The sequence below is a fragment of the Capsella rubella genome, unplaced genomic scaffold (assembly GCF_000375325.1).
Source record: "Capsella rubella cultivar Monte Gargano unplaced genomic scaffold, Caprub1_0 scaffold_1, whole genome shotgun sequence".
Lineage (NCBI taxonomy): Eukaryota > Viridiplantae > Streptophyta > Magnoliopsida > Brassicales > Brassicaceae > Capsella > Capsella rubella.
The window spans coordinates 9,816,947-9,831,745 of NW_006238923.1; the positions used below are offsets into that span (position 1 = coordinate 9,816,947).

The window sequence follows — 14,799 nt, forward strand, 5'->3', positions numbered from 1 at the left end:
GTGTCAGTGGCGATAGAGTTTAATAAAGCATTTTAACATCTGAAGAAGCAAAGAATCTAAAACGACGGCAATGGCGGAGGAGAAGAGCCAAATCCCTGATAACAACAATACCTCATCGTCGGCGGCGAAGAAAACGACGCCGGAGATCGGTTCGGGTTCTGGTAAAAGGATGTCGTATTATAATCCTCCGGAGTCGTTTAATCCGGATCAGGCGACGCTGAGGGAGCAGTGGAAGTTCGCGATTAGGCAGTATAGCAAATGGTACTCTCACGCTTGGGGAACTGCGATTCTCGCCGGAGGAGTCTTCTTCGGACTCGGTTGGATCATCAAGGGTTCTAATCCTCTACCTTCTCTCCAATCGAGTTCTAAGCAACCTCCTTCTCCAAGCAACGACGAGAAATGATTCTGTGTCTGCGTTTTCCTGGTGAGATTCAATCTTCTTCAACTGAGTATTATCTCGATTCTTAAGGTTTGAAATTATCTCAGACTAACCTGAATTGTAGTGTAACGCCATGTATATTCTAGAACTGTTATAGCTCATAGATCTTATATATATGCTTTAACTACACGATCTTGATTCAAAGTAATTGAATTTTATAGATGATTAAGCTCAGAATTAAGTATTTTGAGCTCAAGATTCTTTTGCTACTCACATTTTTAGAATTCATACCTATGTGTTCTTCTCTTGTTAAGTTGTTAGTTAGTTCGTCTTAACTCATGGATTAGGTTTTTGCTATTGGTTTCAGTACAATAATTAGCCTGAGATTATAGAAAATGGAAGCTCCATTCACAAGTTCTAAGTATTTTGGATAAATACTGAGTTTGTGGTACACTCAAGATCTGCAATTTTTCTTCTTCTTTTACGTCTTTAGGTTTTGTCATTACCACAGCAATTGAAGTAAACGCTTCGAAGCACAATTTTTAGACTTGCACACTCAACTCCAGTAAACTGATGTGGCTGTTTTAACCTCTATTATAGGTCGTGGTAAGAAGGGCGAGACGCGAGATGGGTCATCATCTACAATGGCACGTCTTCATGTACATTACTAAGAACATCGATCGTTAGAAGGAGAGACCGAGAGAGCAGAAAGCAAGAGATTGTAGAGTAAAAACAAAACAGATAGAAAAACTTTAGTGTGAGCTTTGTTTGTCTGATAATTCCAAGAATGTATACAAATTTGCAGGAAATTAATAAAAATGTTGGTTTTGAATGATAATAATACAAGAAAGAAAAAGAGAGAGAGAAGTAAGTATGTCTATGCAGAGCAGCAACCAGGCTTTTTAACGGCTGAGATATCATCTCGGCTTCCGACATTAATCGTCTGTCCTTTCGGCAAAGCAGTGGTTGGATCATCTCCAGCTTCAAGAGCCTTCTTGCTAACGACTCTGTAAATCTGAGTGAGAACTTCGGTGAAAGCATTATCAACATTCACAGCTTCAAGTGCAGAAGTCTCCATGAAAAAGGTATTCTCTCTCTCAGCAAAGGCCTTCGCTTCTTCGGTTGAGATGGCTCGAAGGTGACGAAGATCAGCTTTGTTACCAACAAGCATGATCACAATGTTTGCATCCGTGTGGTCCCTTAGCTCCTTTAGCCATCTCTCGACGTTCTCAAATGTCACATGACGAGTCACGTCGTAAACAAGCAATGCACCAACGGCTCCTCGGTAGTAGGCGCTCGTGATTGCTCGGTACCTAATTTGAAATTGATCTGGTCATCATGCAGACGTAAAACATCAAATTATAGAGTAATGTTAGAGTAGATGGATACCTTTCTTGGCCAGCAGTATCCCAGATTTGAGCCTTGACAATCTTATCGTCGCATTGGATGCTACGTGTGGCGAATTCGACACCGATGGTCGCACGTGAGTCGTGGCTGAAGTCATTTCTGGTGAAACGAGATAACAAATTAGATTTACCAACGCCAGAATCTCCGGTTAAAACCACCTTGAAGAGGTAATCGTAATCATCCTCTGCTCTATATGCTCCCATCTTTTAATCTGAAGTTTAACCTCTTTGCCTTTATAAGGTTGTTCTAAATTGAGACGATTAGAAAAAGTATTTTGTTGTTCCAAGAACTTGGGATGACGATGAGAAATCCCAAAATGTGTCTTCTTATTTTCTTTTTGGTTCTAAAAATTTAGTTTTATTTTCTCTTGTTTTTAACGTTTTCTAAATTGGAGAGAACCAATATTTGAGTTTTGAATTTGGGAAGACAGCGAGACGAAACAGAAATTTAAGGAATCTCCTCTACTTTTTTTTTTTCTATGAATTTGGCTAAACATAAACATTTCTAAATTACTACCGCTTTAAAATGAAGAGAGTTTTTGACGAAGGCTAAACATACACGTTTCTGTTTGAGAATCTCTGTTTACACATACTAGTCAGTTAATTCGGGTTTGGTAGTTTATAAATTCGGATTTCAAGTTATATTTCACTTCAGTTTTGTTTCGGTTCTGTTTCTTTTCCCCCTACCACTCAAACGACAAGACTCATCATATCTTCAATTTGCAGCTACAACTATCATTCTATTGAAGGATTATGCAACAAAATTGTATTTCACTCATGAACATAATCATATACAGGGAAGTCACAGCTAAGAGAGCCTTCCTCTGAGTGTAGAAGTGCAAGACAAACATCACAGAAATAACAAGGATTCTCTAGTGCCCACTTGTTATCCACTGCAACCTTTGAAGCTCTTTTAATTTTGCAAACGCCGCATTTCTGAAACTTGGGCTTAGGTCGAAACACGATCGGGTAAGCCGTTCTGTTCTGAACATCCTCTGGATGACTCAGCCTCATGTCTCGTATTATTATCATGTGCTTGCAATCTCCCTGTTCTCAGTTTAATCAGTAAAAATATCTTGTGCTTTGCATAACGTTATCATAGGATGAGAAGTAAAGCAACAGAAAAGGGATTTTACCTGATGACAATAGAGATAACTAGCTCCGACTCTGAATCTTAAGTCACAGAAGCGTGTACTATGCATGTCTGCAGTTCTGAAACGAGGTAAATCCATGGATTTCCCTTCACCTAGAACTGCTTTCTGATATTTCTGTAATTTGCCGGTTAAAAGGCATTCCCATTTTTTAAGAGCTTCATCTTTCGAGTTCCATATCCAATCTAAAATAGGATAGCTGAAATCTGTCCCCGATAGATTCCTTAAATCATTGTGAAAGACATCCTAGACAAACAAAAAGCAACTGATTAAATCAGAGAAGAAGAAACTAAACTTACTTAAGTCATCAAAAGATAAGAAAATGAACAGATGAATTCTTACTTCTATGAGGAAGTATCCAGAGGGATTATACTCTCCAGCCATTTTCATCACCTGGTCTGTAAGGCAATGAATCTTGTCTTTCAATTCAGTCAACTTTTGACGTCCTAGAACCAAAATTTCTTGGGTCTGAACAAAAGATTATTCAAAAATTGTAGTAGTTAGCACAATCCGGCTAATGGTATGCCTCTTATGTCTACTTTTATGTATTGAAAGGAACAAGACTTCGATTTCTCAAAAAAAAAATATGCAGAGTGCATCAAAGGTTTTACAGAATAAAGCAGTACCTTAACCTTACGACTGTTATAAATCTCAACACACAAAATGACTTCAGGAAATAGCGTATCCACTTGTCCCTGAATGTCTGATGGCTTCACTTGCTGTTTACATAGAACGAAGACAATATTTAGCAGGGGGCATGAAGGGTTAAGAAAATGTTTGGAGTAGCATAGTCAATACTAAACAAAATTGCAGGGGAAAATAACTTGCCATGTAATTGTTATCGATGAACTTAAGAGATTGCATCTGCTCATAACCGTCTGGAGGTGCAGCTGCGTCTTTACCAGTTTCACAAGTTTTTCTGAGCAAAAGTTAGAACCGAAGAAACATAAGCATAAAGCAGACAAGTTCATCAGAAAACCAGACTATCCAAAAGTAATCACAGACCTGAAGCAGTGCAGCCTAACAGCTGCCTTATCCTCCTCTTGCTTTTGTTTGATTTTTGCAAGCTGCTCGACTTTGGCAAGATAAGCTTCCTGAAACCAAAAATATGACCATATCAATCAGAAAAGGAAATGCTATAAGCCAATAACCTTGACTACTCCAACCATCATTCCTTGTTGAACCAAGCCAGTACACTAGTAAAATCCATGTACATTTGGTATCCAGTAATACTAAGCACATATAAATATGAAAAGAAATTAATTTCCGGCCATGCCAAGACCATTTTACATAAACTCACCTCAGTCTTTTTTTCTGTCCTCTTCCTTACCTGAGACTTCTTTACAGTCTTCTTCCTTTTTGCCCCAGCTGATGGATTTTCACTGTAGGAGACAAAAGATGTAACTGTTTGTTATCCTACCATTGTTACCTAAATTTTTCTCTCGAAGCACACTAATAGAAAGCTACATGCCAATTGTTTTTTTTACAAGGAGTCCCACAAGACAGAGCATTATATTTAAAAAAACAGATAGTCTGGAAATGATACTTACTGATGAGAAGCGTTTAAAGATTGTTCGAGCTCCTTTTGGGAAAGGTTATCTTCCTGGAACGAAACAAGAACCAACCTCATCAAGACTTAAGTACTCACACTCAAAAGACAGCAAAATAAGAATACAAAATCAATAAAGGATTTGGAAACATACCGAGAAGGCTTCCTTCATAGCCATCTCGGTGAGTTCCTCATCTGTATAAATCTTGAGATCATCAGTTCTGCATCAAAATCCTCCCTGTTACATATCTTTATGTATTGTTTCTAATGAAACTCAGTTTTCAAAAAGAAAAAAGCCAATTGATGAAGGGATACTTACGAGACATCATACTGCTGCGACGATGAGGGAGATTCCAGAGATAAATGAGTATCCAAATCCTGGAATAGACTGAGAAAAGAAGACCGGAACTCAGGGATGGTATAAATATTTCCCACCATGTTTGGCAGATAAATGGGGCCTCCTCTGGGTACTAATGAAGTGGTCGGGCATTGTTCATTTCTCTCGTTCTCGCTCTCACTATCGCTCTCCATTTCTGCTCTGTTCTTCTTGACTATCTCTCTCTCTCTCTCTGTTACCACCAAATGTACAGTCTGATAATAAAAGTACCAAACAAACACAACAGAAGAAAAGTCAATAGGTTTCCTAGAAAGAAGAGATATGTATCACAAAGCATGAATTTACAAGAGTGTTCTTAACAGTTCACATGAGAATAGATCAAGGAAATGACAAGTCAAGATATGAATGACAATTCATTCTCACAAACTAGGATTCAAGCTCATCAACAACCATTAGCATACTTCACAATGCAAATGTCACCACTATACTAATTAAACCTATGATAAACACGCCAATTCAAAGCAGGAGTGTATAATAACTCAAATAAAACGCGTAGTGAAAGAGCTGGATTAGAAAAGCAAAGGAGAGACACAGAGTGAGACCATTGATGCTGCAAAGAGTTAAGTTTTGGTTATATAAAAGAAAATAAACTCACTGGGTTAAGCAGAGACAGAGATCGAATTGATAGGAGACGAAGACGATTACAGTGAAAAGAGAATTTGATGGGTCTCTGGAATGCCCAGACGAATTAAGGTTTTAGGTTTCGAATTAACAAAACTCAGCTCACGACTTCAGGAAACGATAGATTAGGGTTTTACAAGGAGAAAGGATCGGATTTTTTCTTCATGAGATGCAATTAAAGAGTATAGACTGAGGATTGTTGAAGGAGCTCCTCGTCGTCGTGGAGGAGAGCAGAAGATTCGAAATCTGATACAAGGAGACGAGTCTTTGAAGGAGAGACTATTTATAATGTAACCCGATTTAATTGTCAACCGGTGATTTTATTCGATTATTTTGTCTTACTCATCGATTAAATCAGTAAACCGGAGTATATATTGGAAAACCGTCCAACAAACCCGACGGCGTTGTAAACATAATATGGGCCTGTGGCCCGTTACGAGATATGATAGCTATGCAACACACTTTGAGTCTTTTCTCTTAAAGAAGGTTTTGAGAACAGCTCTAGTCACCTACTGGCTACTGCTAAAAGAATACTGTTTATTATTTGCTGATCCGTTCTTGATTTCAAAACCGGGGCAAGACCAGTCGTAAGCAGGAATGGTGTAAGGACCTTGGAGTATTCCCATGGCGACCCATCGGTATGCAGACTCGGTCAAATGAAAACCATCCCAATGCACGTACTTTGAAGGATCACTACAACTATCCACTTTCCTACTCCCACACTCACTAATACTGTTGAAGTTGTACATTCCTCCTGATCCACAGCATGCTGACAAGGGATGTCCGTTCGTGAACCCTGGTTCACAACAAAGATTCGTTTTGAGAACTTAGTTTAGTTAGTTAGTTAGTTAGTCAGCCAAAGTAAGGTTCAATAGAGTTTGGGGTATAACCGAATTTGGCCGGTTCTTGGAAAATATGTAACAAGGCATTGTAGTAATCAGCGTATAGGATTGTAACATGAGGGTATAGTTTCTGGAGTCTGATGAGTTCTTCGTGAAGCTCCTTGTTGTGATATTCTATAAACTCGTTTAGCCACTTCAAACATCCGGTTAGAGGATCGTAGTCTTCCTTTTTTGATATCTGATACTCAGTTAATAACACTGTCCAGCATCCAACTGGGAAGTCCGCAGGCACCATGATGGTTTTGCCTCCCATATTTACCAACTCCTATATATACATTTGTTAATTTATATGCATTCAAGATTCACTCTGTTTTGTGCAGATTAATCAAGAAAAAGGGTTTATGGGAAAGAATAATGTTTACCGTAATCACAGAAGAGATAGAACTGATTACTAGCGGAACCAGCTCTTTGAGCTCCTCGACGGTTTTACCAACCAAGAACCCGTAGTTATAATCGTTCCCTCCAATCTCTCCAACGATAAGCAAAGCATTACCAATCATTTCTCTGCAATCTAAGAAAACAAAAGAATCATTACAATACAGAACAAGTGAGCTTGTATCATAGAATTGGTAAATTCTATGTAAGAAGAAACAAATCATATTCGACATATTCTTAACCGTATAAGACATATATAGAACAAAGAAATATTCATTACCTGTAGTTGAATTACATAGATTGGGTAAACTCTCCTTGAAGCTCTTAAACTGAACTCCTAAACTAACATTGGTGTAATCATAATGAATTCCTCTGCTCTCAAGAACTGCTTGTTCCAATGCGGTTGCACCCGCTACAGCGAAATTAACTCCTTTCTCAAAGCTTGCATTTTGAGATCCATAGAAAGGAGGCAGAAGCGGAAGCCCCAGATATTCAGCTGTAAAGAAGAAGCAAAAATGGAGAATCACTTAAGAAAGGTCTTATACTGTTGTTAACTTGCAGTAGTACTAGAGAAGAAAAAGAAAAAAAACAGAGAAAGAATGACTAAACAGGTTTAAAACAAATGTTTAATACTTTAATCGAAGAAGACTATTTTTTTTCAAGACTCAAATTAGATTTAGATAAAAAATAAGGAGGAGGAGAAGAAGTACCGATGAAGTCGATGATAAGGCGACCATTGGAGAAACGGCCGGTGGGGAAGTGGAAGAAGGTTTCTCCGTAAGGTGGAAAGGCGGAGTGAGGAAGGTTGTCAGCGTCGGAGAGAGCCAGCAAGTTTCCAGTGTCGGTAATAGAATCGCCGAAGCTGATGACCGATTTGAAATTCCGACACTGTTGTACCTCTGAGCTAACTACGAATGTGGTTAGCAAAGTAAGGAGGAAGAAGGTCGTAGTGAGTTTCTTGAACCGATAACAATTTGGAGACTCCATGGAAGGAGAAGAAGAAGACAAGGGCCAGGCAAAAGCAGAGCCACTGCTTGGGATTTTAAGTTTGAGGCTAAAAGAGTCTCTGTCATAACTTCTGAAAGTAACGTTCAACAATTTATCTCTTCAACTACCACAACCCCCGCTTTTTTTGTTTTTTTTTTTGGTTTGGGTTTCAATGAAACTATTTAATATTAATCAATAAAATCGTTTGTACGCTTCATGTCTAAAAAGTTTCTTATATTTCTTTTGTTATTTAGTAATATCTATTAAACTGATTTTTATTTATATAACAAATAATTGCATACTTGGAGGAAAAAAAACACACACACAAATTATATATATGGTCCCATGATGTCTACTGGATTTTTAATTTTATTTTGGAGGAACAAAGAAGACAAAAATGATAAGATGAACAAGTTGAAATTATCCCACCATTCTTCGTTCTTGACTTCCATGACCCAAAAAACAACTAAAGAACATACATGGTTTTATCAGTATCCTTCTCTCATATTTTTTGACCAACTTAGATCAGTTGTTCCTCAAAGAATTTTGTGTGTCATATGATCCTCCATTGTTCATAAGTTTTCTAGAGCTGAGGCAAGACCAATCGAAAGGAGGAATCGCATAAGGTCCCTTTAGTATACCCTCAGCTATCAATCTGTACGCAGCCTCGGTCATATGAACTCCAAATTGTTAGAAAAGATACAAAACCAATATATTAGATACAGTAGGGATGATGGCCTAGTTGTTCATATTTAATGTTTTCTTACTCTTCTTGATACAACCCAAGAATCTCGATTCGTGTAATCAAAACCAGATATCCTTGCCATATTAAAATGATAATAATAGTGACCAGTCCACTTTCAACCATTAGATTAGGCCAGTCCATCAGGCTATCATGTTAACAAATAACCACAAGAAATATTAACAAAAAAATTACACTAAAGGATTTTTTTGGTTGTGCTCAATGCAATATAACAAATCTTCATTTGCCTATAGATTTTTTTTTTCTTTTTTTTTTGCCATTTTCCAAACTCACTTACAATTATTCAAATTAGCTACAATTTGACCTTTGCAATTTATCTAACATAACAACAATAATAATGCATGAACATGATTCAAGACAATCACTAAATAACAATCATACATGGTATATTATGATTTATGAGTATCCTTCTCTCAAATTTTTGACCAACTTACATAAGTTGTTCATTAAACAATTCTGTGTCAGATGATGATCCATAGTCCTTAATTTCAGAGCTGAGGCAAGACCAATTAAAAGGAGGAATTGCATAGGGTCCCTTTAGTATACCTTCAGCCATCACTCTGTACGCAGCCTCAGTCATATGAACACTGTCCCAAGCCACATACTTTGAAGGATCATTACAACTTTCAACTACATCAGTCCCACATTTCCTACCTGGGGTATAGTTGTAAGGTCCTCCTACTCCGCAGCAAGCGGACAAGGGTCTGTTCATGAATCCTGATTGCATAATTAAATCGTTAGCAACTTGACTAATGTAGGTACTAGTTTGTCTAGGTTCAATAAAAGGAGCAAGAAGGCTAACCAAATTTGGCTGGTTCTTGGTAAACGCGCAATAGAGCGTTGTAGTAGTCTGCGTATATGATGTTGACATGAGGGTACAACTTCTGCAGTCTGTTGAGTTCTGCTTGAAGCTGTTCGCCGTGGTTTTCTCCAAACTTGTTCAGCCATGTCAAACATCCTGTTAAAGGATCATATTCTTCCGTGTTTGATGTTTGATATAATGTCAAATAGGCTATTGAGCATCCCACTGGGAATTCTCCAGGCACCAGAAATGTTCTTCCCCCCATACTGATCAACTCCTGTGTTATCGAATATTCAGCCCGTCGTTGTTCTCAAGCAGCAGCTCAAAAATTTGATCTAGATAATCAAAAATTTAGAGAAATGGTTACCGTGATAGCAGAAGAGATAGTAGAGATAACCAGGGGAATCAACTCGTTGATCTCTTCAATGCTTTTGCCAACAAAGAATGCGTAATTATAGTCATTTCCTCCAATTTCTCCCATGAGAATCAAAGCATTTTCTATCATATCCCTGCAGTCTAAAACAAGATTACATTGTAAGCCATTTTTCGTAAAAATGAGCTTCATTCATTGCATCAGTCAAATGCTATTACACTAAGCAGAACCCAAAACAGAACGACTGTGGTTTTCTCTTTTCTTTTTTTCTTAGTATTGTGACTCTCAACGTCTAAACTAAAGCTGAGTACTAATTCTGCTTTACGATGGGAGCGTAAGAAATCAGAATGAATCTTCTAACCATATACATATGCAGAACTTGAAAAAGAGAGTTGATGTTCCCAACCTGAAGGAGAGCCACATAAGTTAGGCAAACTCTCTTTGAAGCTACTAAGCTGAACTCCTAGACTAACGTTGGTGTAAGGAAAGTGAATTCCTCTCTCTTCAAGAAAAGAACGTTCCAACGCTGTTGCTCCACCAACGGCGAAGTTAACACCCTTCTCAAAGTTAACATTTTGATCAGATCCATAAAAAGGAGGCACAAGCGGTAAACCCAAGAATTCAGCTGTGAACAGAAGAACCATAGAAAAGAGAATGAGAGCGTTATCAGCTGCGTAACCAATAACCAAACTGAATGGTTCTGTATCTAGATGATTTTTAGGTTTAATACAATAATCAAACTTGCTACACAAGCAAGAGCATCAGTATGAAGAAAACTAATGACTCTTTTGGTTTGACCTTCCTACACCTTTACTCACAGCCCTTAAGTAAAGTCAATGGACACAATAAAACATACCGATGAAGTCTATAATGAGGCGACCATTTGAGAAACGACCAGTGGGATGGTGGAAGAAGGTCTCTCCATACGGTGGAAACGCCATATGAGGAAGTTCGTTAGGATTTGAAAGGCCGAGCAAGTTTCCAGTGTCGGCTATCGAATCTCCGAAACTGATGATGGATTTGAATTCCCGGCAATGTGTTTCCGAGCTCACCACGTTAGTGACAACAAAAGTAGACAAAAAGATGGAGATGAGGAGCTTCATCATCAAGAGTGGATAATCAGACGACGCCATTGCGAGAGGTCTGGAGATTGTCTCTGTCCCTTTTGATTTTGTGGATTCATTTGTCAAAAATAGATATAAAAAAGGATAATTTAATAATGATAAAAATGTCAATTATTGGATGCAGTGGGTAGTGTGTCTTGTCGATATTGTACTTTATAATATGATTCTTTTATACATGTGCAAACAAATAAAATATACGAAAATATTTGGGTGTTCTGAGAGTGTTGTCCACAGCAAGAACCAAAAAAATCTTCTACAAACACGCCACGTCATTTTCAGCTTACGACTGCAGCAGCCACGTTAAAACTCTTTATGAACGGAAATGGTTGAGAAATGTGATCTGAATCTCCCAAACAATACATAAATTTGAGTAGAAACACTCCCAAGTATTCACTTTCCAAACAATGATTCTTCGATCCTTATAATCCAAAACATATCTCTAAGTAGTATAACATTATTTAGCTATACATGATCTAACACAAACACTTAAGAACATATTATATGTTTCACACTCTTTCTTCTCTCTCTTTTCTATTCGCTCGGAGACAATATCATGAACTGTTAGGTAGAGACTAGAGAAAGGCTTCTCTTGCCGTGTGTGTTTGTCTATTCGTTCATATTAGATGCAGTGGTTGCGACTTTTGGGCTACTTTGAAATAAATGTTACACATTTCTCACAATCATAAGTTTCAACCCTTTTTTTTTTTTCAGAGTAAAATTTGAAATGAAAATATTGGATGTAACTTTATTTTAGATCTATATTATAATACAATCTGAAAATTAAATGGTTTGCATCTTTTTATTGTAACTTCTTATAAAAAATTATGTTTATTTAATAATTAAAAACACATTATACTGTTGTATTCTAATAGAAGCTGCATTTGAAATGATAATAACAATGACCAATTATTGAAACTATACCATGAATAGACTCATCATGACTTAGTTGTTGATATATTGAATGTTATGATAAATGTAACGATTAATTTATACTCATAATCTTTAGTACATTTTTTATTTTTTATTTTGGTTAATTACGGGAATTAAGGGTGTGATTGACTGTTAATCACTGGAGCAAAAGAGTGGATTGTGAGATGAACTGAAATAAGTAGTGTAGATGGATCTTGGTTGTTCTCTAGGGAAGACAAAATTTAGAGCTCTTAACTTCGATGGAAGAGAGATATAATTTAAATTTACCATTATTAATATGAGGTTTACTAAAATCTACTTTTGGACTCAGCAGAAGCACTAAAAGACATTATCAAGTATCATCCTCTCAAATTTTTGCAATTTTTGACCAACTTATATTAGTTGTTCATCAAATGATTCTTTGTGTCAGATGATCCATAGTCCTTAATTTCCAAGCTGTGGCAAGACCAATCGAAAGGAGGAACCGCATATGGTCCTGTTAGTATACCCTCAGCTATCAATCTGTACGCAGCCTCGGTCATATGAACTCCATCCCAAGCCACATACTTTGAAGGATCACTACAACCTTCAACTACATCAGTCCCACATTGAGTAATTGAGGTATAGTTGTAAGGTCCTCCTAGGCCGCAGCAAGCGGACAAGGGTCTATTCATGAAACCTGATTTTGCATAATTAACTCGGTTAGAAAATGGACAGATGTACTTGTTTCTGTAGGTTCAGTATAGAAAGATCAAGAAGGCTAACCGAATTTGGCTGGTTCTTGGTAAACGCGCAACAGTGCGTTGTAGTAGTCTGCGTATATGATGTTGACATGAGGGTACAACTTCTGGAGTCTGTTGAGTTCTGTTTGAAGCTGCTGGCCGTGGGTTTCTCCAAACTTGTTCAGCCATGTCAAACATCCTGTCAAAGGATCATACTCTTCCATGTTTGATGTTTGATATAATGTCAAATACACTGCAGCGCATCCAATTGGGAAATCTCCAGGCACCAGAAATGTTCTTCCCCCCATACTGATCAACTCCTGTGTTATCGAATATTTTTCAGTTAGTCGTTGTTCCCAGGCAGATCAAGAACTTGATGAGATATTCAGAGAGAGAAATGGTTACCGTGATAGCAGAAGAGATAGTAGTGATAACCAAGGGCATTAACTCCTTGATCTCTTCAATGCTTTTGCCAGCGAAGAAGCCGTAGTTATAGTCATTGCCTCCAATTTCTCCCATGAGAATCAAAGCGTTTTCTAACATATCCCTGCAGTCTAAAAAACAAGATTGCAAAGCAAGCCATTATTAATTCTAACCATATAAAACAGGGTACATCAGATACAGAAATTGAAAAAGAGAGCTGATGTTCCCTACCTGAAGGAGAGCCACATAAGTTAGGCAAACTCTCTTTGAAGCTACTAAGCTGAACTCCTAAACTGACATTGGTGTGAGGAAAGTGAATTCCTCTCTTTTCAAGAAAGGAAGTTTCCAGTGCTGTTGCTCCGCCTACCGCGAAGTTAACACCCTTCTCAAAGTTTGCATTTTGAGATCCATAAAAAGGAGGCACAAGCGGTAAACCCAAGAATTCAGCTAAAGAAACAGAGCATAAGAGAGATGTAAGTTGAGGAACCAATAACCACAATACTACTCCACATTTAATAATTAGTGTGTTACGTTTTGTAATTAAAGGACACAATAGATATAAACATACCGATGAAGTCTATGATGAGGCGACCGTTTGAGAAACGACCGGTGGGATGGTGGAAGAAGGTCTCTCCATAGGGTGGAGACGCCACGTGAGGAAGCTCGTTAGGATTTGAAAGGCCGAGCAAGTTTCCAGTGTCGGCTATCGAATCTCCGAAACTTATGATGGATTTGAATCCCCGGCAATGAGTTTCCGAGCTCACCACGTTAGTGACAATTATAAAAGTAGACAAAAAGATGAAGATAACGAGCTTCATCATCAAGAGAGGATAATCAGAAGATGCCATTGCGATTTCCTTACATAATCAGAAAACACAATCAAAGTTAAATAATTTCTTAATATATATGTGCATTTCCTTACATGATCATCAATTATAGATTGTTTGAGTGAAAGTTACAGTTTGGCTGGGGTGGTCCTGGGTCAATAAGTGGTTCTTGTTGTATAAAAATGGTGGGGGATAGGAATTTTGCTTTATATGGCTTAAAATCGTGTTGCATTTGTACTGTTTAAAACGGGTACTTTTGATTTTTGATATCTACAGTAATTCTTTAGTGTCGGCAGTACAAATTAGAATTACTTAACAACATGTGAAAGTAATTATGTGATATCATTACTAATAATTCTTTTTTGTTGAATTTCGACTGATAAAAACTGATGCAGATTTATATATACTTGTATCGCTTAAACGAAATCAACACACACAAAACAAGCTAGTGGGTCAATTCACAATTATAATATTTACAAGTTTCTTTTTTAATGTCGATTAATTGAATCAACGGAAATTATATATGGAGTCTCTATAGGAGATTTTGGTTACGTTCATTATTGTATAGTTAGATGACCTTGTTTGCTTGTTCACTTTCTAGCTCCGGTCCTGTGGGGTTTTGTTTGTGTTTAAACTCATCAACACTTTTTCTAAAATGGGATGATTAGACTTTGCTGTGAGCCCGACCGAACCGAGTAGTTTCTGATTATGGGTAAGTGATGGACCAATGACACATTTCATAGGGAGAATCTCTGATCCTTCTAATCCAACATCTCTCTAAAGATACCATATGATTTTAATAGTAACAACACTCTTGAACCACTCTCTCTTAGCCAACAACACAATTGAATACAATACAATGCAAGTATGCAACTGCAAGATCCAATACAAGCAATTACGTATTTATCTTATTTATGTTAGTTTTAGTTTATAATATAAATTTAGTAATTATTTACAATTATACTGATTAACTAGACCATTTTTTATTTGGATTATTTTTCACATTTTATTATTATTATTAAATCTTAATTATTTCGTTATATTATGCTAATCACAAAAAAAAAAAAACAAAAAAGATCGCCAGTTTCA

The 14,799-nt window shown here is 37.3% G+C and overlaps 6 protein-coding genes across 9 annotated transcripts; 1 reads left to right on the top strand and 5 right to left on the bottom strand.

Moving 5' to 3' along the window:
* Positions 1–32: 32 nt before the first annotated feature.
* Positions 33–1,215, top strand: LOC17897715. Its single transcript, XM_006304860.2, has 2 exons — positions 33–424; positions 980–1,215. Exon 1 carries the CDS (start codon positions 71–73, stop codon positions 401–403), a length of 333 nt encoding a protein of 110 aa, XP_006304922.1. The 5' UTR covers positions 33–70; the 3' UTR covers positions 404–424; positions 980–1,215.
* A 23-nt stretch (positions 1,216–1,238) lies between these two features.
* LOC17898999 (ras-related protein RABA1i) lies at positions 1,239–2,082 on the bottom strand. Its single transcript, XM_006306404.2, has 2 exons — positions 1,769–2,082; positions 1,239–1,692 (listed from the first exon to the last, which is right to left on the bottom strand). The coding sequence occupies exons 1-2, from the start codon at positions 1,987–1,989 to the stop codon at positions 1,257–1,259; spliced, it is 657 nt and encodes a 218-aa protein (XP_006306466.1). The 5' UTR covers positions 1,990–2,082; the 3' UTR covers positions 1,239–1,256.
* A 446-nt stretch (positions 2,083–2,528) lies between these two features.
* On the bottom strand, positions 2,529–5,747 carry LOC17897763 (snRNA-activating protein complex subunit). Of its 3 annotated transcripts, none has more exons than XM_023789886.1 (11): positions 5,528–5,747; positions 4,805–5,076; positions 4,640–4,706; positions 4,487–4,539; positions 4,237–4,318; positions 3,942–4,030; positions 3,765–3,855; positions 3,563–3,655; positions 3,279–3,404; positions 2,922–3,182; positions 2,529–2,832 (listed from the first exon to the last, which is right to left on the bottom strand). In XM_023789886.1, the coding sequence occupies exons 2-11, from the start codon at positions 5,014–5,016 to the stop codon at positions 2,557–2,559; spliced, it is 1,350 nt and encodes a 449-aa protein (XP_023645654.1). In that variant the 5' UTR covers positions 5,017–5,076; positions 5,528–5,747; the 3' UTR covers positions 2,529–2,556. The 3 variants fall into 3 exon arrangements, with proteins under 3 accessions (XP_023645654.1, XP_006307426.2, XP_023645655.1); XM_006307364.2 differs by having other exon boundaries at positions 5,478–5,747; XM_023789887.1 differs by lacking the exon at positions 5,528–5,747 and having other exon boundaries at positions 4,640–4,680; positions 4,805–4,856.
* A 105-nt stretch (positions 5,748–5,852) lies between these two features.
* Positions 5,853–7,829, bottom strand: LOC111832587 (GDSL esterase/lipase At1g28580-like). The gene is made up of 5 exons (XM_023789888.1): positions 7,491–7,829; positions 7,061–7,276; positions 6,768–6,916; positions 6,394–6,670; positions 5,853–6,299 (listed from the first exon to the last, which is right to left on the bottom strand). Exons 1-5 carry the CDS (start codon positions 7,765–7,767, stop codon positions 6,013–6,015), a joined length of 1,206 nt encoding a protein of 401 aa, XP_023645656.1. The 5' UTR covers positions 7,768–7,829; the 3' UTR covers positions 5,853–6,012.
* A 989-nt stretch (positions 7,830–8,818) lies between these two features.
* On the bottom strand, positions 8,819–10,869 carry LOC111832505 (GDSL esterase/lipase At1g28580). 2 transcript variants are annotated; one of them, XM_023789134.1, is made up of 5 exons: positions 10,562–10,869; positions 10,112–10,330; positions 9,700–9,848; positions 9,333–9,609; positions 8,819–9,247 (listed from the first exon to the last, which is right to left on the bottom strand). In XM_023789134.1, exons 1-5 carry the CDS (start codon positions 10,836–10,838, stop codon positions 8,961–8,963), a joined length of 1,209 nt encoding a protein of 402 aa, XP_023644902.1. In that variant the 5' UTR covers positions 10,839–10,869; the 3' UTR covers positions 8,819–8,960. The 2 variants fall into 2 exon arrangements, with proteins under 2 accessions (XP_023644902.1, XP_023644903.1); XM_023789135.1 differs by lacking the exon at positions 10,562–10,869 and having other exon boundaries at positions 9,700–9,841; positions 10,112–10,236.
* A 1,137-nt stretch (positions 10,870–12,006) lies between these two features.
* Positions 12,007–13,803, bottom strand: LOC111832506 (GDSL esterase/lipase At1g28580-like). Its single transcript, XM_023789136.1, has 5 exons — positions 13,452–13,803; positions 13,115–13,330; positions 12,866–13,014; positions 12,504–12,780; positions 12,007–12,417 (listed from the first exon to the last, which is right to left on the bottom strand). The coding sequence occupies exons 1-5, from the start codon at positions 13,729–13,731 to the stop codon at positions 12,137–12,139; spliced, it is 1,203 nt and encodes a 400-aa protein (XP_023644904.1). The 5' UTR covers positions 13,732–13,803; the 3' UTR covers positions 12,007–12,136.
* Between the last annotated feature and the right edge of the window lie 996 nt (positions 13,804–14,799).

Excerpts from the sequence above, each read along its gene's own strand:
- LOC17898999 (XM_006306404.2), bottom strand. The coding sequence starts at position 1,989 with ATGGGAGCATATAGAGCAGAGGATGATTACGATTACCTCTTCAAGGTG. Across the intron at positions 1,693-1,768 it reads GATACTGCTGGCCAAGAAAG|GTACCGAGCAATCACGAGCG; the intron begins GTATCCATCTAC and ends ATTTCAAATTAG.
- LOC111832587 (XM_023789888.1), bottom strand. The coding sequence starts at position 7,767 with ATGGAGTCTCCAAATTGTTATCGGTTCAAGAAACTCACTACGACCTTC. Across the intron at positions 7,277-7,490 it reads CCTTATCATCGACTTCATCG|CTGAATATCTGGGGCTTCCG; the intron begins GTACTTCTTCTC and ends TCTTCTTTACAG. Across the intron at positions 6,671-6,767 it reads CTATCTCTTCTGTGATTACG|GAGTTGGTAAATATGGGAGG; the intron begins GTAAACATTATT and ends ATGTATATATAG.
- LOC111832505 (XM_023789134.1), bottom strand. The coding sequence starts at position 10,838 with ATGGCGTCGTCTGATTATCCACTCTTGATGATGAAGCTCCTCATCTCC. Across the intron at positions 10,331-10,561 it reads CCTCATTATAGACTTCATCG|CTGAATTCTTGGGTTTACCG; the intron begins GTATGTTTTATT and ends TTCTGTTCACAG. Across the intron at positions 9,248-9,332 it reads CCAAGAACCAGCCAAATTTG|GATTCATGAACAGACCCTTG; the intron begins GTTAGCCTTCTT and ends TTATGCAATCAG.
- LOC17897763 (XM_023789886.1), bottom strand. The coding sequence starts at position 5,016 with ATGGAGAGCGATAGTGAGAGCGAGAACGAGAGAAATGAACAATGCCCG. Across the intron at positions 4,319-4,486 it reads TCTTTAAACGCTTCTCATCA|TGAAAATCCATCAGCTGGGG; the intron begins GTAAGTATCATT and ends TGTCTCCTACAG. Across the intron at positions 3,183-3,278 it reads CTGGATACTTCCTCATAGAA|GATGTCTTTCACAATGATTT; the intron begins GTAAGAATTCAT and ends TTGTTTGTCTAG.
- LOC111832506 (XM_023789136.1), bottom strand. The coding sequence starts at position 13,731 with ATGGCATCTTCTGATTATCCTCTCTTGATGATGAAGCTCGTTATCTTC. Across the intron at positions 12,781-12,865 it reads CTATCTCTTCTGCTATCACG|GAGTTGATCAGTATGGGGGG; the intron begins GTAACCATTTCT and ends TCGATAACACAG. Across the intron at positions 12,418-12,503 it reads CCAAGAACCAGCCAAATTCG|GTTTCATGAATAGACCCTTG; the intron begins GTTAGCCTTCTT and ends ATGCAAAATCAG.
- LOC17897715 (XM_006304860.2), top strand. The coding sequence starts at position 71 with ATGGCGGAGGAGAAGAGCCAAATCCCTGATAACAACAATACCTCATCG.